The 23,259-nt window shown below is 39.0% G+C and overlaps 2 protein-coding genes across 3 annotated transcripts in view; one reads left to right on the top strand and one right to left on the bottom strand.

Annotated features, from left to right (window-relative positions):
* ikzf2 (IKAROS family zinc finger 2) overlaps positions 1-23,259 on the bottom strand; it is a 78,223-nt gene that overhangs the window by 53,801 nt on the left and 1,163 nt on the right. The window contains exons 3-5 of the mRNA XM_077580608.1: positions 20,620-20,769; positions 14,011-14,169; positions 4,185-4,325 (exon numbers count right to left, since the gene is read on the bottom strand). Of these exons, the coding sequence (XP_077436734.1) occupies positions 4,185-4,325; positions 14,011-14,021 (152 nt within the window). The 5' untranslated portion in view covers positions 14,022-14,169; positions 20,620-20,769. The remainder of the gene's footprint in view (positions 1-4,184; positions 4,326-14,010; positions 14,170-20,619; positions 20,770-23,259) is intronic.
* vwc2l (von Willebrand factor C domain containing 2 like) overlaps positions 4,282-23,259 on the top strand; it is a 31,938-nt gene continuing 12,960 nt past the window's right edge. The window contains exons 1-4 of one of the 2 annotated variants that reach the window (XM_077580609.1): positions 4,287-4,873; positions 5,145-5,658; positions 14,051-14,180; positions 17,672-22,255. In XM_077580609.1, coding sequence (XP_077436735.1) covers positions 5,275-5,658; positions 14,051-14,180; positions 17,672-17,820 — 663 coding nt within the window. In that variant the 5' untranslated portion in view covers positions 4,287-4,873; positions 5,145-5,274 and the 3' untranslated portion in view covers positions 17,821-22,255. Of the gene's footprint in view, positions 4,874-5,144; positions 5,659-14,050; positions 14,181-17,671; positions 22,256-23,259 lie in introns of those variants that run through there. The other variant, XR_013296005.1, reaches the window with a different exon arrangement.

Consider the following 23,259-nt stretch of genomic DNA (forward strand, 5'->3'; position numbering starts at 1 on the left):
GAAATATCAAAGAGAACACGGCATCAACTATTCATGTACGGCTCCCTGACGGCTTATCAAATGTCTTATTGAAGAATTAAGATAAAGGAGGAGAAGAAAAGACAAAACGTGATAAAATTGCATCACAGTGTGTGACTTGAGTAAGGCTCAGTGAAATCAAGCAGTCACATACAGAGATGTTGCAGAATAATAACCAAATAGACAAAAATCATGCTCTCTGGCACAGCTGTCAAGTTTACACCATAAAGTTTCTTTTTAAACTTTTAGCACAGTTCTGTATTTGACAAACATATTCCAAAGACACTTACATAAGGAGCAAATGGTGCCTTAAGTTAGAATAGAATCCACGATTGCATAATTTACTACCGATTGTCAAAATGATTGCTGAATTGAATATAAAATTAACAAATAAAAACTTAAATACACGCAAAAGGGATAACAAAGCATGTTATAATGTTAAACAAAAGGAAACCAGCCAAAAGCAAATCAAACTGGGAAAACATTTTGTTTGCAATGAACTAGAAGCTTGGGAGTTTTATGATACTGCTCTTCAAGATAGTATAAGAACGCTGTGAGTCCGCTGTAACGACACACTTGCGCGAGGACTGCAGCCATTTGTCTGTAAACTTGCTTGTGTCCAGAATATTCTGTAAAAGAAATCCTTCCAAGGACCTGTTCACCGATCTCCAGTCTGTATTCAGAAAATTAACATTCTCTCTCCCCGAACAACAACGAACACGCGGAAGACAAAGATAGTCTTCTAACAATACGTTCAATGACCTGCTCCACAGACAGACACGTTTTTGAAAGCAGAGTCAGATGTCACAACGCCTCTGAATATATTACAACAGGGAACCATTCGGATGATGGACAGTTTTAAATGACGGGGCATATTACTTACAAATTAAATTGACAGTGTTTGGAAGCAGAATCTGCAAGCACGGAAAGATCATATAGATAAGCGAAGCAGACATGAATTCATGTTGCTACAAATAAAGCGGAACTAAAGCCCAGGTATAAGTTTGTCTGATCCCTAGTGTCAATTCAAAGGATAGGACATTTGAAAGGCATATTGTAGAAAAACAGAATCCATTATTAGCCACGCTGACACAAAGCTTTCGCTTTATTAAGAATGTCTCAGTCAGATAAGTCCATAATAACCCCCCGCCTCCTTCTGCCCCGACATCCCCATTGTGTGTCACTTTCCTCGGCTCGCGCGGCTTTCTATGTATTCCGATTTAGAAGTAAGCCTGAATAGAATGCCTAAATCCTGCTCGGAGGCGGTGAATGCTTTCGCCCTAATGTCTAAAGCATTACATTTGGAACAGACTCTTGCTGTCGTGAATGTGCTGCTGCAGGAAAACACAGGCGGCGGAAGGCAAGGGGCTGGGGGTGGTACTGGAAGATGCTGAGGGGGAATGAAGAGCTTCCTTTCCATTAGCTGATTGAATTGGAAGTTCTGTGGGCTGGGAACTCCAACGCAAGCGCATCTGCGTCCATCAAAGCATGTCACATTAAGATGCAGGTGGCCCGTTTCAAGAATGCTTTGGTGCATTTCTTTCTACGCACCTGATACATTTTTTTTTTTCATCCTTGCCATGTTTTGGGTGAGCCATAGTGAAGGCTTAATGGAGCGTAGTGTGCTGGAGTATCTGGCCAGCTGTCCGGGAAATACCTCCTATTAGGATCCAGCTTTTACAGTATGCATGTGCAATGACAGATTGACTAAATAATACATTTTTACCTCGCGGCATTATTGCAGGCTGTAGTGTGAGAAGAGAAATGGGGAGGTTTACGAAAGTGTTGCTTTTCTTCAGAACCAGGTCAACAGCCGGGATGGGGGAAGGGATGCGAGCAGAGGGTGGCTGGTGCATAGTTTAGTACAGCAATAAAGACGCATATATTTAGGAAATGTTAGGACAGGGGTCTGCAATGTGCGGCTCTGGAGCCACATGTGGCTCTTTAGTACCTCTCCTGTGGCTCCCTGTAAATCTCAAAAAAATAAAATAAAAAAAGAGTAGATTTTTTTAACATAAATGAATTAATGCTTGAGTTTAAAAAAATATTAAATATTGCAAAAAATGTCAGTCATAATTTTTTAATTGTCAGAAAAAGATGAAAGTTTTCTTTTTTTTAATTACCATAAAATATCCAAAAAGGAGGAGGGAAAGCAGGAAATTACCACAAACATGTCCATGAAATTAAACAGAAACTTATCAGAAAATATTTTTGGGATAGTAAAAAAAGTCAGAAAATGTATTATTATTAATAATAATAATAATCAGACTGTGACAGAGATTTAAAAGATCTGCATGCTGGGATTTGCACAAATCCTCAGAAAGGTGTTTAGTATATGAACAGAATAATTGATTTGAGTGACTGACCCCCCCAGGTGCATGCTTTGCACCCGGCTGATGTACAAAAGGAACACCAGCAAAGACTGTGATAAGAGACACAATAATAATAATAACAATAATAAAAAGGCAGGAAAAAAAACATTCAAAAAGTAATGTCCCAAAAAAATGTCCAAAAACAAAATTGACAAAAATATCTGAAAATTGCTAGCAAAATAGGCAGTAAAAAAAAGTCCAAAACATAGTCCAAACATAGAAGAGAAGATTAAAAGGACCATAATATGCTCATTTTTTCAAAAAAAATTGCAGAAATTTGACAGAAAGGCAGAAAAATCTAAAAAATATATGAAAAACAAAGCATGAAAAATTACACACAAAAAAAAGACAAAATGGTAGAAGAAAATGAATGTCAAAGTATTAGATGCATCATTTTGTGTTATGGTGCAACTTGGGCCCTCGTTACATTAGGCTAACCGTAACATACCGTTTCATTCATAACAATTAAATGTTTTTGTGGTTCCAGAGAGATTTTTTTGTTATTTATTTGGCCTAAAAATGGCTCATTTGACAGGAAAAGTTGCTGACCCTTGGTCTAAGACAAGGGTGTCCAAACTTCACATGGAGGACTGACAAAAATGCAGCGGCCAATTTGAGATTCTTCACCTTTTATTTGAAACCACTGAAGGTATAACAAGGCAGCATTAAATCCCCCAAGAATAGAACTGCCGTGGCACTGAAGAGCACATTCAAAAGACCAAGAGTAAACTATACAAAGCAGACGATCTCATGAAAGCATTTGCATGAAGATCTCGAGAATGTTTTTTTAAGTCTCACACCTTGAGGTGACACAGCAAGTGGATCAAATGAACACAATTCACATTTGTTAATGTTACTGAACTATTTTTATTCATCAGCGCAATATGAATAAGGGCTTGGTTATTTTAGTTGTAAATAGTTTACATGTCTCTTATTTTCACAAACCTTGTGGAACTTATTCCCAGCCTTTTGATGGGAGGAGAAAAAAATGCACTGTTCATTTTTTTTTTATGCTGCTTCCTTAGAGAAAAGATAAAGCTTACGTTATTGTCAATGGGTACTTTAGATGAGTTTTTCGGCTAATGTTATAAAATTAGCTTGAAATGATATTAAAACAGTTTTGGGATCACGTGGTACATTTACGGTTGAAACTAAGGATGGGCATGTACTGATATCAGGTATGAGACCGATACCCGACTTTATTTCAAGGTACCAGTACTCGCGATGATGGCTGATCCCAGTATGGGCCGTCCTCTTATGGTCGTTTTACAATCAGGAACTTGAAATTAGAAGAATAGAAAATTGCCAATAGATTCATGCAATTTTAAGGAAAATCCTATATTGGGATAGGTAGGACTTTCTTTGTAATTATGTCATTGTTTTTGGGGGAAATTTGATGTATCAAAAGTGGTATTGGTACTTGGTATCGGCGACTACTCAAAATTTGAGTACTCTTTTGATACCAGCCTGAAAAAAAGTGATATCCACCATCCCTAGTTGAAACTACTACACGGACATTTATAAACAAGGCAAATGGCACTGCATGGTTTTCTGAGCTGTTTTTCTCTTGCTAGGTCACACACGTAAGCAATAAATAACAAAATAAAAAAAGAATAAAAGACAATCTGCACACACGTGCACGCCTGAAAACAAAACAGGTGCACGGCTGCATGCGTGTAAGACCGAGGAGGGGGGGAAGAGAAGAGAGCCATCACGCACATTTTGCCAGATGGAGCTGTAACCTTGTGAATTTACCAGCTGCTCCTACAGGAATAAGTATCTGTGATTACTGACCGTGTAGCTCTCCTTTTCCTCGGCTTGATTTTAACCCTTGCATGACCAGGAGGAGCTCTCCTCGGGTGGCGGTGCATTGGATGATGTCGTGTGTGCAGAGGATGACGCAGACGGGTGGGGGCGCTCTGCACTCCTCTTCTCCTGCAACCAGAACGCAGCAGTCAGTGGCTGTCCATGGTGCTGAAAGACGGAGCGTGTCCTCCTCTGTCTCTACTCTGATCAAAATATAACCTTCACTCTGCCTTCATTTTCATTGTGCGCTTTTACGCCGACCCTCTGTGGGGATTTTTTTTTTGGGACTCTTCCGGCTGATGGATGTAAATGCACGCGTAACACGAGTGCGCTTTAATATTCATTTGCACCACCGGGGAATACTGAATTAATGTTCAGGGAATTTAAAAAAAAAAAACGGCTCTCGTTGACCGTTTGGACGTGATTTGATCTGAGAGTGGGCTGAGGGGAAATTTGACGCAGAGCTACTTTAACGTGGACGTCATGTCAACAAGGAATCACAGAGGCTAAATGTTTATGTTTATTTGTTGTAAAAACACACCACAGCGACCAAAAAGAGGATGCTTCTAGTTTTTCTTGGAAGCTGGTGAAGTTTCCAAAAAAAAAAAAAGGCAACGCGATTACTGCAGCCTTGGATTTGGACAAAGTGAAGAAAGAAGCCAATAATTCAAAACACGGTGAGTTTAGTATTGGATGCTATTAACGACGCCTATCTTCTTCTTTTTTTTATGTGCAAAAACTAATAATTCAAATCACTTGAAACTAAGGAGGCAGCATGAGGAGTCATGTAAAAATATGAAAGTATTTAGCGCAATATATTGGCTCAATTAAATGGCACGTGCCTGTTGAGCGTATAGGGATGGAACGAGTAGAATAACCTTCAGTCAGTGCAGAACCGCATTTAAATACATGCATGGAAGCTGATGCCACATTTTGTTCCCCTCACAGCTCTTGACGTGGCAATGATGCTCGTGATACCACAAGGTCGGGCGGATTCAGAGTGGACACCGGTGGTTTAATTTAAGGATGTCATCCCGGTAAATCCCGTTGAATGTGGATCTTTACGCCGCGGTGAAGGATGGCTCCCGTCCCCTCGGCCGCCTTCGTCCTCCTGTTGGCCCTCCTCGGCCCCGCCGTCACGGTCGCTGACCCCGAGGATTACGCCGGCGACGAGGCGGAGCGGGCGGGCGGCGAAAGCCTGGTCTTCGATGACTACCGGGGGAAAGGATGCGTGGACGACAGCGGCTTCGTCTACAAGATCGGGGAGCGCTTCTATCCGGGCCACTCCAATTGCCCGTGCGTGTGCACGGAGGACGGGCCCGTGTGCGACCAGCCCGAGTGCCCCAAACTTCACCCCAAGTGCACGAAAGTGGAGCATAACGGCTGCTGCCCAGAGTGCAAGGAGGTCAAAAACTTTTGCGAGTACCGAGGGAAAACGTACAAAATTCTGGAAGAGTTTAAGGTAAGATGTGGCTTATGTTTCCTGTAAATATGATTTCGCACTCTCAAAGCTTTAGGAGAACAAGACAAGTGAGAATTATGAGGCAGGATACTGCTCAAAAAGTACTTAATTCCGAAAAAAACAAAAGACACACCGCACAAGGCACTCTGGAAAAAAGAACTAAATCAACCCCCCCCCCCCCCCCCCAAAAAAAAAACAATTCAAAGAAACAAACTTACATGGAGACGTGGACAAAAGCAAACGAATGATCCGACTAGAACTGAAACAGGAACGGAATACAACAAGCAAACTAATGAGACAATGAGAAACACCTGGACACGACACAAGTAGCTGAGGGATCTGATTGGCTGACATAAAAGTGGACACAAAGCCATTAAAAAAAAAAGATATGACCCACAAGAAAATAAGACATTGATGAAGCAAAACCGAATATGAATCTAAACAAACAAGGATCATAAGTGAAAATTAAAACATCAATCAAAGGCGGGCATAGAAATAACAAACAAAGAAATAAACTGTTTTTAGAAAGCATGACAATGTAGTAAATGTGTTGACATGTTTCTTTAAAGGGGCGTGGCCTAGTGAGTGACGCCATTCAATTTGACATTTACCAAGCTGTGAATCTAGTTTTGTGTTATCTCCCTGCTGCTTGCTATTTGTTATGTTCAATAAATGGCTCAAACTGAATCAGCGTAATTTTTTTTTTGCCACTTCAGCCAAACGGTGGCGTATCCGAAGCTTGGCTTGCAATACAAAAAAAAAAAAAAAATTACCATGTGAGCAAAGCCTTTTTCACACTGCGTTTAGCAAGGCACAAGCACGCCGTCATCAAACTAGATGGAAAAAAAAATCTCTATTTTTACTTCCTGGTAGGCTGCTGTGTCAGCACTTCCAAATATGGGCACGCTGGCAACCGGTTATTACGCGTTGTCTCCCGACTCTTTCACACTGAGCGAGTGCAGTGTGAAAAGGGCTTAACTCGTAAATTGGCGCATTCATTAGTCAAGGCACTGTACATATATTTATTTTCAACGTGAGGTTCGGGGATTTGATTTTAAACTGGCATAGAAAAGTTCCAGCCAGGGTTATAAATATGGCTGACTGTTGGAGTGATGTCATTGGCCCTGCAGCATCAGACAAAACCAACGTCACAAGACAGATGGGAGTAATATTTGGATTTATGGACACTGATACTTAGCTAAAAAATGTTCCCCCCAGTGGGCTGTTAAAGATCATGACTTCACTGTCTGAGCACAGGATATTACTTGTGATACTGCATTTAAAAAATCTGCATGAGAAACTCAGAACTATAATTTAAAAAAAGGGACTTTGGAGACAGTTGTCTTTAACAGTTAGAGGTGGTCCATTTCTGCAGGAAATTGCTATAACAGTAAAACAGAATTGTAATGCCTGACATACACTACATGTGTTCCAAGTTATTGGTACTCTTTCATTAAAGAAGGAAAAACCCACAATGGTCAATAAACTAACTTGAAACTGATGAGACTGGAATTTGTCAAAATGCAAATTGACAATTAAACCAGAATGCCATTTAGGATTGCTGAGACAAAACTTGGCGTTTTTGGCAAGCCATATCAGCTCTATGCTTACAGCGGCAAAAAAAATGAAGCCAACAAAGAACATAAGACTTTACCGACAGCGAAATATGCAGGAGGCACAGTTACATGCTGTTTGATTATATATTTACAGTATGTCTCGGGGTTTACAATACTGATGCTCTTTTATTCACTATTGAATGCTCTAAACCACTGGTTCTCAAATAGGGGTATGTGAGGTTTTAAAATCTACTTAAAAGTATATGTAAATATTTCAGAAAAATATACGTTCATAAAATTAATGTGATATTTCGTTAGGGCTATTCAATTTCAGTATTCTAAAAACGCCAGCATCTCCCCCATACCAGAATGGTTCGACCCAACTTCGTCATAGTGATGGGCATGGCAGTTCTTTTAAGTGAACTGAATCTTTAGAATCAGTTCATTAAAAAGAACCGTTCAAAAGATTTGTTCATCGAATCGTTCGTCTACGCAACCCCCTTCCCCACTGCCGGTACGGACGTAAAAAAAAATAAAAAATAAAACACACAGTTAATGTTATGTTGCTATATTTGTTGACATGAGTGTGTTTCTATCAAAAACAAAAGTACGTTCACTCGCTAGCATAGCATAGCATGGGAGTGCGTTCGCCCGTGTCTTACGCTGGCTGCTGATTGGTCGTTCACGAAGATTGACGACATGAGCGTGGCTGAGCGCAAATGAAGTGAGAAAAGAACAAATCACTTCAGGAAGTGATCCGTTCACTCACGTTCACTGAAAAGATTTGTTCTTTTTGAACGAAACGTACGTGAACGACACAACACTAACTTGTCATATCAATGACTTTAAAACTTTATTTAAAATTCAGTTCATTATTTCTTTTTGAGAACAGAGCTTTACTATTATCCCAAAGGAGGACACGTAATGTTGATATTTTTTATGTGCACAAATCTTTATTCATAATTAATTATATATTTCTTTTTTTTTAAGTTATATTGTTTTATTTCCAAATCGTTCAAGAGACCACATGAATGCCAATGGAGTTCCAAAGTTTAACAAATCAGACAATGATGGCGCAGCACTCGGTCAGAAATGTTTACGGAGAAGAAGAAAAAAATCCCAGGGGGGTACGTCACTGAAAAAAAGGTTGCGAACCACTGCTCTAAACGAGGATAACAATTTTGCTCACGTTTCCAGTCCATTGAGATTATTTGCTATGTAATTTGCATAGTTGACAGTGTTGACTAACAAGTTGTTAGTTTGGCAAAGCAGGCAATTTAAAAACCCTTCAGGCTAGAGAAAAATATTACACATGATTTTAAGATTTGATCATTGCGTGTTGCCCAATAATTTATAAACACAATCGCATAGCGGCAACATTATTAATGTGGAGTGCGGTATCAGGGAATTTCACAAATGTGTAGGCAATCTGCACTGTCACTTCGGGATGGGTCAAAGTGGCGAACTCTCTGGTAGCACTATAAGCATTAAAGTTTTATGTCAGTACGTGCTACAAGAAGGTCTACATTTTTGGAAAGTTACACAACAGAGAGAAATAAGTGTCTGACATGTAAGAAGAGTTCCAGCTCAAGGACAAACATCACTCTCAAATCTACTGGGAATTGACTTCTTGTAGGTGAACAACAAAGAAAATGTTAAAATGAGCCCTGCCGGGAAAGTTGAGTACAGAATTGGATTAAAAAGAACACGTTTGTGTAACAACCATGTTTGTCCAATTTTAAATTGCTGCAACAATGTTTGACCCTAAAAGCGTTTTTTTTTTTTAAGAGATTGCCCTCACACAGCACAAGAGGGGCAGGGGAAATTGAATTATTGTGTTAGTGAAGTTACTTACGCTACACACCAAATATGGATGGATGAGGAGACAGAAAGAAGTACAGTACATATTTTCAAGTACATAAATGGCAGTGGAAAATGACAATGTTGACCTGTAAAAAAAGCTAGTGAAACACAGACTGGGCTTGTTTAAAAAAAGTTAGGCTCAAACTGTCACCTTATGTGCAATGTTGAAGTCTAGACTAGAACCACAGGGGAACAAGTACCCTAAAAAAAAAAGGGGGGGAACAAAAAACACACAACTAATTATAGCAAGAACTTGACAAGGATGGAACGAAACCAGGAAACTCAAATAAATCCACTCCTCGTGATTATGTGCCGATGAACAAACAAGGAAAGGCAGGAGACTCAGGAGAAGATGATGATGAAGAGAGTGATTGCCGGGCCAGCAGGTGTGACTAATAACGAGGCGGCAAACAGAAAGGCAAGACGGGAAATTCTTGACAATGGAGGTGCACACAAAACAAATCCACAAACGGAAAAGAATCAATCATAACTCACAAAGTTGAACTTAAAACTTCAGACAGATAATCCTCTTTTGGCCTCCACTAAAGTAGCATTTTGATGGATTGAAAGCAAGACAGGTCCTGGCGTTGTGTTTTTTAGTTTCATACTGTGTATGACAATATAGAATAATGCCAACATTGCATAACTTTATTTAACTATGAAGTGAGTGAGTGCTGAATATCTGTAATGACAGCCTGGTCTAATGAAACCACTGAACTGTTCCAGGGTTTCCCCTGGTATCAGCAAATCTAATTTAATGCTTTTTATTCATGCTTTTTAATACAACTTAAAACAAATTGAATGCCCACATTGTACTGAATATATATACACGCACACACACATATGCATATACTGTTTATATATTAGGTCTGTCAGTCAATCACAATCTTTAATCGTATTCAACAGCATCATTTCAATAGTTAACTCAAGACTAATCGCAAATTATTTGCACGTTATATCTATTCTGAATGAACAATGAAATATATATATTTTTTTATTATTATTAATTTTTTTTTAGGAGAAAAAAAAAGAAAAAAAAGGAAAAAAACAAACAAAAAAAACAAAAAAACCATGAAATATTTTATTCCAAGTTTTTCATACTCTTGTTAATTGACATAATAGTTGGCAAATACAGTTCCCAAATACAAAAGTGGTTACCGAAAGAGTAAATTTTATATTAAGTAATTCATTCAAGTTATTTGAAGTTTAAAAAAAGATATCCCAAACAGTCAAAAGGAGTGTGAAACAGATTTATAGATTTGTGTTGAGGTAATTTTTCTGCCGCTAGGTGGCATGGATGTTTCATGTTGGACATCGGTGAAAGGAACAGTGCACTCTAAAAACAGTTGGGTCAAAAATAACCCGATTATGGATCAAAAATGGAAAAAAAACAAAAACAAAAACAATGAAATATTTTATTCCAAGTTTTTCATACTCTTGTTAATTGACATAATAGTTGGCAAATACAGTTCCCAAATACAAAAGTGGTTACCGAAAGAGTAAATTTTATATTAAGTAATTCATTCAAGTTATTTGAAGTTTAAAAAAAGATATCCCAAACAGTCAAAAGGAGTGTGAAACAGATTTATAGATTTGTGTTGAGGTAATTTTTCTGCCGCTAGGTGGCATGGGTGTTTCATGTTGGACATTGGTGAAAGGAACAGTGCGCTCTAAAAACAGTTGGGTCAAAAATAACCCGATTATGGATCAAAAATGGACCGATCCACTTTATGGGTCAATTTGACCCAACTTTCTGGGTTGTTTTATACAAAATGGCCCAATTTTTGACCCAAGTAAAGGATCTGACCAATATTTATGAGTTGCTTTACGCTGAAAGACCCATTTCTTGAAAATGTCTTCATACTTAAAACCGTAACAATCTGAGGATCTCTACTTGATAGACTTTAAAATGGACAAATTATTGATGGGATTGTTTTGTTGACATCTTGTAACTTCACTGACTCAAAAGAATGGAAAAAAATTGTCAGACGTTCTAAAATGAACTGAAATAATCTTAAGGCCTATTAATGCGAAGGGCTTTCATTTTCAGGCAACCTCATTACAAAAAGGGCAATTGCCTCTTACTGAAATCCTATTTATGAATACAAATAACAGAAGAAGTTCATTTTCAATAGGAACCCCGTGTACTGAAATTTCCAAGCTGTTCAGAGCAAACGTATCAATAAGTCACACACAAACACAGACCTGCTGCACATTACACACGCCACTAATTAGCACCACAGCAACTCGGCACTGGCACCAACGAGATCATGCATCTTGTGAAAGTGATAAAAATGATTACTCCCATTGATTTCACCGTCTTATTTACTGGTGTCAACAAGGGTTCTAATCAAGGGAGTTTGTGAAGTGCACACAATTAGGCTCTGTATTACTTTTTTTTTTTTTTTTTTTTATAACTGCTCGAAGTGACTTGTAACTAAAGTACACATATCAGGAGGGTTTCCAGCATTGTCTTCCCCCTCCCTGAGCTCATCTAAAATATTACCTTAATTTGAACAGCAGCAAATTGCACATTTGCGGCTGAAGCCATTCCAGTTACCCTTATTAACAGGTAACCCAGCGACGGTTACTCACTAATTCATTATGTCCTATAGTGCTTTAATTTGTTAATGAGAGACTTTTCCCCCCAACTAAAGTATTTGAGCACATTCACAAGTGCAGCCAGTGGCCATGTTTCTTATCCTGTTGTAGTATTATAATAGGAAATGTGATCTGTTACAGTAGCTGTGCCAAATATAGATGCAAAGTAAAGTGTATATTGTTGTCACCGTTGTTATTCATCGCATAATTTCCCCGCTCCGTGTTTGGCAGTCGATCAAATAAGAATTCAAATTGGTGTAAGCTGGATCCTTAAGCCTCATTTAAATAATTGTCCTGCTCCAGCAATGCATTTCTGTTTGCGCTGCACTTTCTTCCCTGTTTAGCAACTTCAAACTGACACATAATTGATAATCTGCTGCTGAGCTAGGGCTCTGTAAAGGAGACGGGTGCGGAGTAATAACATTAAATTCACAAAACTGTGAATTTTTGTCGATACTGCTCTCATCTGGTTTTAGATCTGTTGAGGAGGTTGTAGACAGTTGGTATTCCAATACGAGCCTTCGAGCACTCAAATGGCTTCTAGATTGCAGAAATAATCGCGTGGAACGGAAAAACAACTCCATACGGATTATCCGACATAAATTTGAAACTTCATCTCCTGAGACTCGAGATACGCTAATGTGCCACTTGGGCATGTGCTAAGCTAAATGGTGTGCTAGGCTAAGGCAGTGCTAACTGGTGTTTCTTGAAAAGTCTTTGTTGATGTGGACTTAAGGGTCCAAACGCGGACTTATATATGACTGGACTGTCAATGCCGCTTGCTCGCCGTTGAGAGAAGGGAAGCCACCGGCGGCCATCTTGCGTTGCCACCCACTAAGTTTGCCTAACTTGAATTCACTGATTTCCCCGCAGCGTTTTCACGTTATTTTTTCCATCTACGGGGAAAATACCACTGTGTACGGCATACATTTGTACCAATAAGCCTGGGAGAAGCGCTACATGTACATTTAAATTAATAATAACACTTAATTTTCTCTTTAATATGAGTGATTATACGTAAATTGGTATGAGACATCATCCTGATGAATTGATTTGCTTACCTTTTGACACTGTTGAGGGGGGTCACAAATGTATGTAAAGGAATTAATTTTTTGGGGTTATATTCAATAAATAATACATAATACAGGCTCCTGGACTTACAGTCTGGCTGTTCATTTTAAATCTGGAGCCCATTGGGTCCTCTTCCAAGGAAAGAAAAAAAAAAATTATCCATCCACTTTTTATTTCGCACTCTATTTGATGGTCTATACCAGCTGCTCTGAGCCAAGTTATGCACGTCTGGACATAATGTTTCGCTTTTTTGCGCAATAAATTTTTAACTGACTTTTGAGGATTTAACTAAGCATAATAGTGGTTGACAAAAGTAGTGCTATATTAATGCATTAGGTTTTTTTCTCTGAAATGGTTTTCAATGTCATGCTGTTTTAGGGCGACAGAAAATGGATGTTGAATTTGAACTATAAAAATGTAATTTATACACAGTATGTACAGCAGCTGCTATAAATAGACCTATAGATTACAATTCAATTACAGCTAGTTATCGAAGTGATTAGAGAAGCTTGAAAACAATGAAAGCCACACAAACATCGTCATAAGAGCTCAGAGGGTTGAATAGATTCTTCTCTTTTGTTCCAACAAGTATAACTCCAGAAAGTCACCTTCAGGAATACTTTTCCGATATTTACTGACAATATAGAGTAGATGTGCATTGAATAATAACGGAGATGGACTCAAATGTTGAGTGCTGAAATTTTGTGATGCAAATGCAGAAAGAGTGTGAAAATAGACGTCAATGTTCATTCAGGATATGGTGAAAAATCCTTTAGAGTTTGAGGAATAGTGACATTACACAGTGGGAAACATTTAGGACCTTTAGGCAACACGAGATATTTCTAGTAGTGATGGGAAAATGAAGCTTCATGAAGCACTTGCGATATTTTTTACTCCTCTAGATGGTGCTCTTGGTTTAGAGATGAAGGCTAGCGCAATGATAATTGATTACATTTGCACTGCATCTTGAATCCAAGAGTGCCATCTAGAGGAGTCAAAAAATATCGCAAGTGTTTCATGAAGCTTCATTTGTCCATCACTAATTTCTAGCCATTTAACTCAAGGTCGTCGCCGGCTATGTGTGATGTGAGTTTAAAAAAAAAAATCAATTTCACCCATTAATCGCATTGTTTATGTTAATCAAGTGAAGCAATTCGACAGTAAGCTTTCGAGCATAAACCATCCAATTTAGAAAACATTATTGAAATACTGAAAAAAGGAGCACGTACAAACACAAACATTCCCCAGCTCAGTGACTCACCTAACCCACATTGTTTTTCTCCTTCCCCTTTTGCCCACAGCCGTCACCTTGTGAATGGTGTCGCTGCGAACCAAATAACGAGGTGCACTGTGTGGTGTCTGACTGCGCTGTCCCGGAGTGCGTCAACCCCGTGTACGAGCCGGAGCAATGCTGCCCCATCTGTAAAAATGGTAAACACCAAACTTATCCACTCACACACTCTTCAAAAGTCAAAATGGATTAAATGATGGCATGTTTAGTCCGCCAAATCGGATGACCACAAATCCCGAGGAAGAGGGTGCGACTGACGTCGGCCTATTATAAATTTGAGTTATTGCCACAGGCCCACTGGACACTAATGTGTGGTAGTTAGTTTTAATTCAAAACGACACACTAAGCGGCGTATACATTATCTCATTGATTAAAGGCATGGTTGGAGGGAGTAATGGCTCTTTGGAAAGCCTTTTATCTCCCAGTGGCACACTGTACACAGCCAAACCCCAAAAGTAACACACAGAAATGCAATTGGGTCCGTGGTTATTGACAAGGTGGTGCAGGCCAGATGTCATTAGTCACTCAAAGAGTAAAAAAATAATTAATTGGTTTTATGGACCTGAATATGAATTGGATTAATAAATCAAGGGCATCGAGTCAAATCCCACCACTGCAGTTAGCTCAATGATATTAAGATTGATGAAATGACCCTTGTCCGCAGTATGGCCACACAGTCTGTCATTACCTCGAAAAAAAAAAGACGAAAAATAACCCTGGGGCTGAAACAGTGCTACTTGACTGCTTCTCTTTGACCTGAATCAGAGATAATTACTCCCGCGCAAATTCCAAAGTATTTTGTGCTCACCATTGCATTCCTCAAACGCCATTTAAAACTTCCAGCCAGATTACTTTCATTGTCAAGTGGTGAATGCCCTCTAGGCCTGGCAATGTCGCTCATTAAAATTCATGTTGAAGTTTGTACCTTTTCTCTCCTCAACACCCCCCCCCCCCACCCTCTCTTGCTTTGTAGAACTGTAGCGCTCATCTGCATTTATGTGGTATCGTCTCTCACTTCCCTTCAGGGGCCAAAGAAAGTGATGTGAAATGAGCTAATTAGCTAATGATTGATTACTATACTATCTCAGTCTTTTTGCCAGCAACTCATTATTCAGTCTTTGGTTCTGAGTTATTGGGGAAATTATGGTTTGCTTCCAATTCGTTCCATAATATATGCTCAGTGGCGTGGATCCTGTTGTAACGTGTTACCAAAACAAACTAGATTTGACTTTAAGACTTTGAAGGAAAATTGCTTCTCGGGTTCCAAAGTATGCAGGCTCAACTCTATTTCCCATAGATGATAAGGTCTTTGCAAATGTCATGTGTTATCAACCCTAAAAGCTGTTCATGAAACGTTTGCAGATAGGGAGAGAAAACTCACAAAATGTCTAGGGGAAAATATATAAGTATATTTATATATTAGTGCCTGGACTCTCACCCAAAATTTGCATTCGCTATTCTCGTTCACGTTAACGAGCAAGTCCCGAATCGCCAGACATAATCGAAGTGTAGCCTAAACAGTGTATCAACCCACAGTAAGGTTTTCGTTTTCCGTTTAAAATAACTTTCTCCAGAATCTTGTGCCCTTGCGGGACAATGGCAGAACCAAGGATATTTTCTATTTGGTCTTTTTTTAAATTCATCCCTGTTATGTTGTACTAGCCTGTAGCCTCGTCATAGCTAGCCTGTAGCCTCGTCATAGCTAGGCTAGCGCTAAGCTAGCTCATCTCTCAGGTCCAGCCAACGTCGACGTTTACAAACTCCCTTTCGTTTGTTTTCATCATGTTCTTCAGAATTATTAACGATAATCAATGAATCAGTGACATTTTAGCGATGGTCATAATAACCGTACAGAGATTCCAGAGCTTTCCTCTTTCTTGGTGCCAGTATTGGCCTGACGACGACGCATACACTGAGGGAATAAATGGAAGCCTTATGATAAATGACCTTCTCAACACCTACTCGCATTTACTTTCACATACTTTTTTTCTTTCTGCCACCCGCTTCCTCTCTTTTGTCTTAAAGTTGACTACATACTGTAGCTTAATAAAAGGCTATGGCAGGCCCAGAGACGCTTCTTAGAGGGGGATAATCCATCCTGAAAGGACACAGTGACAACCCCATGGCATTTAAGGGTAGGCTTGTCATTTCTACACTCCCTCGAGGGCTCCGGGTCGAGCTCGGGCAGGAAAATAAATCTTAATGAGAGTGGCCGACCCATGTGAGCATGGAGGGAGGACTTTAATAAGGGCCGTATTGCTTCTACAAACATTTAGGACAAATGACAAGGGACTGGGAGAACAAAACAGCCACCTGTAATTTCCTCCCTGAGGGTTTGTGAAAATGACAGAAAATGCAACGAATGTGTTTTATGCACAATTTCAGTCTCAAATGAAAGTTGCTTTTTTGTATAGCATACATTGTTTCCCCTTTAATAGATGTTTCTTGTGTAATGAGGCTTGCCACCTGAAAAAGAACCCCCAATACTTCACTTGGTATATCGGCCATCTTGAACTTTATAGTGGAAGTCAACCATAAACATTTCTTGACAATAATATGTTATATGTGACCTCACTAGTCTAAACATGACATTCTGATTAATATTACATTTGTGAAATAAGTTCTGAAGCAAAATCCAGCCGTTTTTATCTATCTCAGGGGGCGGCCATTTTGCCGCTTGCTGTCGACTGAAGATGACATCTCAGTTGCTCAGGTCTCAAGGAACAACCAATCACAGCTCAGCTTCAGAAAATAAGTGAGCTGTGATTGGTCGCTGCCTGAGCAACTATGTTGTCATCTTCACTCGACACCAGATGGATAAAAACGGCTGGATTTTGCTGCTTAACTCACATTCAACTAATGCAATGTTAACTCGAATACCATATTTAGACCAGTGGGGCTGCATAGAACATATTATTGTCAACAACAAAAAAATGGAGGGTTGACTGCCCTTTTAGGACATTTATCAATACTTGAAATGGAAGTGTAGCGTGCGTAGAAGAATTATGTGACATCACTTCTCTCTGTGTCCACTCAGGGGAAGCCAAAGGTGGAACATTTTATGGACTGGTTTAAAGACTAATTCAAAGTCACCGTCATGCTTTTTTTAACGGCTGAATGATTGACTGAAATAATTAAAACTGGGTAGGATTTATGGCAACTGCTGATTCCAATTTCCTCAAGAAAGCCAGAAACGCGAATCTGCGAGTTAGACGAACAGTTTATACTGTTGAAAATGAAACATATGGCCTTTTCATGGACACATCCGATGTGATGAAAACCCGTCCTGCTTAACTGCAGTCTCCCCAAGCTGATTTTCACCCTCTTCCTTCTGTTTCTTCTGTACTTGAGCCACTGTGCAGTGGCAAGCCAGCGCCTGGCACTCGACCATGCTTGCGGCGCATTAGGATGCAAAGCGTTCCATGTCCAGGGAGAAGGGGAGACTAACAAAAGAGCTTAAGTGTTGAAAAAAAAAAAAAAAGTCCGTCTGTGCACGGCTGTGAAAATAGTCTGCTCTGACTCTCCCAACACATCTTCCTCGCCACCCCTCCAACAGAAGAAGCCGCATCCGCTTCTTGTCGCTCTAATTCCCCCTTTTTCCTGTTTCCCCGTCTGCCTTCCCATGCGGCAGGTCCAAATTGCTTCGCCGGATCGACCATCATCCCAGCTGGAATCGAAGTCAAAGTGGACGACTGCACCATCTGCCGCTGCCACAGCGGAGATTGGTGGAAACCGGCGCAGTGCTTGCGGCGCGAGTGCCTCAACGGTCAGTCGTCATAGAGAGACTCCGGCGGGGACGGTAGATCAGCTCAGGCGCGGCTCTGCCTACCTATACTGCACCATTTTATATGATTGACACGGCAGGACGCCTGAAACAAGCTGATGAGGAATACAGTACAATGTATTGCAGAGGCAGACACTCACAAGCGTCTTGTGATTGCAGAGTTGACGATGATGATGATGATGATGATGGTGGAACTGATCTCCAGTCTTTCCTCAAAACTTTTCTCTCATATTTTGCAGAATTTAACTCGCTGCTGTCAACACTTCAGATAGTCCTCACCGTGGGCAATGTAAACTAATCATAGTGATTGTTTTTTGTTGTTCCTGTCTGACACGACCTAACAGCTGGAAATGCACTTGTCTGTGCTCGTTTTTTTTTTTCTTTTTTTTGTCTCATGAGGATGAACGTGAAAGCACCGAGTGTCGCATATTCACTCTCGAAGCACATCACATTTAAATGTGTGTCTTTTACAATTATGGTATTAATTCACCTCCAACACTGATGATGTTAAATAAGTAGATTGTATTGATTGGTGCTGTGTCAAAACACGAAAGAGGATCAAAACTGTATTTTTTGGGGGAGAATAAAGTTGCAAAACTTACAATGATAAATCTATACATATGTTAAGATGACAACTGTTGATGTTAAGTTTCACAAACAATGAAAGAGTCAATGTTTAGACACATCAACACCATCTGTATGAGAAATTTGTGCCTGTGATTGTGTTTGTGTCTCTTCCTGAGGGGGGGGAAAAAAAAAAATCGACATCAACTGAAATGGGCTTTTTTTTCCTTTTTTCTTTTTTGCGGGTTTGGACGATCATCAGTCAAATACTTTGGTGAATAATATATTGTGAAAAATATGTATAAGTAAAACCCCAAGAATATAGGTCAGGTCCTTCTGGTCTTAAATTCATTATGGAATTTTGATATTCACTCATAAAAACTACAACTTTATTCTCAATAGGTACCTTAGGACTTTTTGAAGTTATTCTCCTAACACTCCAATGCTAGTTTTGTCACATAGTTGCACTGTTGAAATGTTTGTTTTCAGATTGGCCCTCATATTAATTTAGTATGTTCATACTAATTTGAGCAAGTTCAAAAATGAGCCAAAATACATTGAAAAAGGCCATCATTTCCAACAGACTGTCTGATGATGTGTTTTTAGTAAGAGGTTTTTATCCTCCACAAACCAAATGTTTTCACTTGCAAACAAAGTAATTAGCGTGCAGTCTGCTTCCATTTCCCTTAATCAAGCTGCTTTCAGTGTTTTAAATCCTCCAGCTGGGTGCTTGGCACTGCTGCAGTCTGCATGCAGAGGTAGCAGAACAAAAGAGGGAATCTGCAAATGCTTTTAAGCAGCATTAACATGCATATTGTCATTTGGAGTAAGCACTAGCGCTCAGTTCCTTCGTGTCGTCAAACTGCACTCGGAAAAATGTATGCCCGTTTTTCCGAATGGCTAAATATTGTATCCATATTCTGCTTAAATAGCACAAAAGTGGTGTGCTGTAGATTGGAGTTAAAGAAAAGTCTGCCGTGTTGTATGAGTGCTGGCAAAATACACCATGAAAGTTATTTTAGCCATGCTACATAGAGAAAATGCCAATCAGAACAGCTCAAACCTCCACCAAGAAAATCTGTTACGAAAAGTCAAACACTCCATGTCGCGTCTTATTAGTTTGTCCATCTGTTTTTTTTTTTTTATTAGTAAATGTATTACATCCGAATTCATGGAGAACGAAGAGACAGATCTTTCTCCAGATCCATATCAACATTTAATTGGTTCATTCTCCTTGGGTTGATTTTTTTTTTTTAGCGTGCTAAGGTTATGGCTTATGTCAATTGAACGTATGGTGTTCCAATGTTTTCAAAAAGTTGTTGGGACGCAATTTTAAAGCCGTTTGAATCGATTTGAAAATGTAGGCTAAATGCTAAAAACATTTTTAAAAATTCTCATTACATTATTGGAGTAATGCTTTTAGCAGTTAGCCTATAAATTACCGATAGTCCAAACAACAGGGATGTGATTTGACCAAAGTGAAATTATCTGAAAATTTAGCCTGGGGTCTGGGGGCCGCTGGAGCCCCCCGGAGCTCATGGGTTTTCCGTGTTTTTAAGTACTTTCAATGCACTCACATGACAAAGAAATAGACAAAACAACAGCATAAATTTTCAATGTATATTGAACTATCCCATATAAAATGGCAGTTTTAGTCAACTCAAAATCAGTCACATTCAAAAACATTGGACTGCCTTTGCTTTTAAAAACTGTCACTGAGAATATCATCATATCTAACTCATGTGATTACTAAGTTAACACATAAATAATGTTGAAGAGTTCAAATTTCATGAACAAATAATTATATCATGACCAAATGAAAAGTAACTCATATTAGAGCATACCACAAATGTCTTTGTTATAGCAGAAGATGTTATCTGTCGGAGTCATGTGCATACACAATGAACTACTAAAAAAAAAAAAAATTTGTTTTTTTTTGGGGGGGGGGGAGATAAAAAAAGCGGAATTCCGCGAATTAGCGGAAAAATCACATCCCTGAAACAACTTTATCGATAGGTCTGAACGACTTCACCGATACGTTCGACTGACTTTTCAATACGCCCCGATGACAAAGCCCAGTCAAAACTGTTCATACCACATTGGCAGTTCCATGCTTCCCTACTATCAGTCATTCTATTTGTTTGAAAATGACTGCTATTGCACTGTTCTGTATGAAATTCAAGGAGTTTAGGTAAGGCCCAGAACCCGTTTTTGACATGACAACTACTCACCTCTAAATCCGCATTGCTGTCCAGTTCAGATGTTTTATATGTCACCCGAGTTTTTCCCCTCACTATGTCCTGATAATTTCTTCCTGTTAACCTTTTAGGGCCTTTCTTGGGTGCTGATGGATGGGCTGCCTAATGGCAGCGCCTGGCACCCTATAATTAAATAGAAATGAACATCAGATAAAGACCAATGACTTATGAGTGGTTGTTCATAGCAGTTGGCTGATGCAGAAAAAAAAAAAATTGGTTGGGTTCAATCGTGGGCACAAAAACTGAGCTATGGTCAAATCCATTATTAAGAGGTGGTGATTTAGTGTCTTTCCATGTGAAAAGACAGACCCATCTATCTGGCTTGAGGTATGTAGACACCTTCAGTTTATCCATCACAACCATAGTGCTCCAGACATCCTAGGATTAATAAACTGTTATTTATCTTCATTATACATATCGCAGCCTTATTAGAATTCAGTCCACGCGTATGTGCTGATACAATTTGGAATTACTCTACCGGGCGGCAAGAAAAAGACAGATCTGTGAGTGCCAGATGAAAAGAAAAGGCTCACAGACATCGCTCTCGCCACTGATGCCTTTTAGCTTTAAAAAGGATAAATGAAGGTTGCTCTTTGACTTCATGCAACAGCACAAAAGGCCTCAACATTAATAGGCATCCATTTTCTACCGCTGGCTGAAGCCTGGTCGAGTCGGGCTGGAGCAAAAAGACGGATTCGACTCTGGGCCAGTCAGCAGTTCATTACAAGGCCAACCCAACCCGCATTGATCCGATGGAAGATTTACGGCAATCAGCCATGTCAACCACTTCACAACCCCAAGGCCTACAAAAAACTATTTTGGACTGTGAATTTATGTGTAAAAATATACTCTTTCTTTGAGCAAATAAAAATTAATGGTTGGTCTAAAACAGTAGATTGAGTTTTTACATCGACCAGACAACTTCATCCACGTGAAATTGAGATTCAAACCTCATCTTTGATTTCTTTTGATTAAGTCAAAGTGAATAATATTCCAAAGATTATTTCATTAGCGGTTATGATGGGATCATAGATTGAAATCGTCAAATAGAAACAAGAGTATATGAAGTTTTCTATTATTGTCAAAAGAGGAAAACAATCATTGTGTTGATGATACTATCTAGCAAGGAAAATCCAGCACCAGTATTTGTTTCAAACTCATCAGTAATTATACCCATGCCAAGTTGCAAATAACTAAAGATTGTTTTATTTATTTTGTATTTCTTTCATCAAGAAATCGGTCTATAAAATGTGCCTGGAACAGGAAGACAAACACTGTTAATATACAATCAGTTATATTATATTTTGGGGAGCATTAAGGGTTATTTTGCAGACAGTATAAATTAAGACATTTGGAAATCTTAAAAGTAAAATAAGATAAGAGCATGCTTGATTGTAAGTGAACATATGCTCGCACGGGTTCACCCATGTTTACACTGGAAACATAAAAGCTACAAAACAACCCTTGGCGCTCCACGTTTTTTAATGTAAATATCTTTAAATATATGGTATCTGTATTTAGGATGTGGAAAATGTATCATTCACCATAACACAAAACTATTTTGTTAATTAAACAGACTTGAAATAAAGTGTTATTCTGCAAAAGGGATTTTTGGTATTTTATTATTATTATTATTATTATTATTATTATTAATATCTTCATGCTGCTTAATAGTTTCATGAGGAGTTTCATGGGGTTTAACCGAAACTGAGAACCATAATGTTTGTTAATAGACCATAGCAAAACAGAATAAATCTGTCAGTGAGCACATCTCCTTTGCCGAGATAAGACACCTCTCAGATGTAGCATACCAAGAGCCTGATTAGGCTAGCCACAATAAAAGGCCACTCTAAAACATGCATTTTGACTGTTTATTTTATTAGATTTTTTTTTTGGGGGGGAGGGGGGGGGGCACCTGGAGCCTCCAATACAGTAAAATTGTACATTTAACAGTGAGCTTTTAATTGTGGCCAGCATTTCTATTCAGTGCACACTGCTTTTTGGACCTCAATATTCTTGAGCTCATTATTTACTTTAGTTAAATTTTAGTCTTTTAAGAGATGGTAATGCTGTAATGGGCCGCTAATAAGAGGCAGATTAACTCTTTGACTGCCAAAAACGTTAAATAACGTTTTGTAAAATCCTATGGAGGAGTGCCAAAGACGTTAAAAGATGTTTGTTTCAAAACAGAGGTGAAACTAACCATTTTCTATTGTTGATTACTCAAAAACGGAATAAGGTAGAAACAAACTTTTTTTTCTGATGAAAGATGAGAGTCCAATCTTTCATTTGGTAGTATGTGTGTTTCCATAGTCCAAACACATACTTTTCTGTGGACCTTGAAAGATCACTCAAAAGATCAGTCAAAATGCTTAAATCAGCTGGCACCTACGGCATCCCTTTTCTGAAAACGTCTGGCAGTCAAAGAGTTAATGACGGATTACAAATATTTTTCAGTCTCTCAGCAGTGTTTACTGTACTTGTTCCTCGGCATTCAGGCAAAGCACAGTATACGTTTAAATTCAGTTTTCAATTAAGAAAAACAGCACCAGTAACTATGATCTCACCTTTTCATGTTACAAAATAATCAAACGTGTCTTTCGATGGATGACG

The sequence above is a fragment of the Vanacampus margaritifer genome, chromosome 11 (assembly GCF_051991255.1).
Source record: "Vanacampus margaritifer isolate UIUO_Vmar chromosome 11, RoL_Vmar_1.0, whole genome shotgun sequence".
In the NCBI taxonomy this organism is placed as follows: domain Eukaryota; kingdom Metazoa; phylum Chordata; class Actinopteri; order Syngnathiformes; family Syngnathidae; genus Vanacampus; species Vanacampus margaritifer.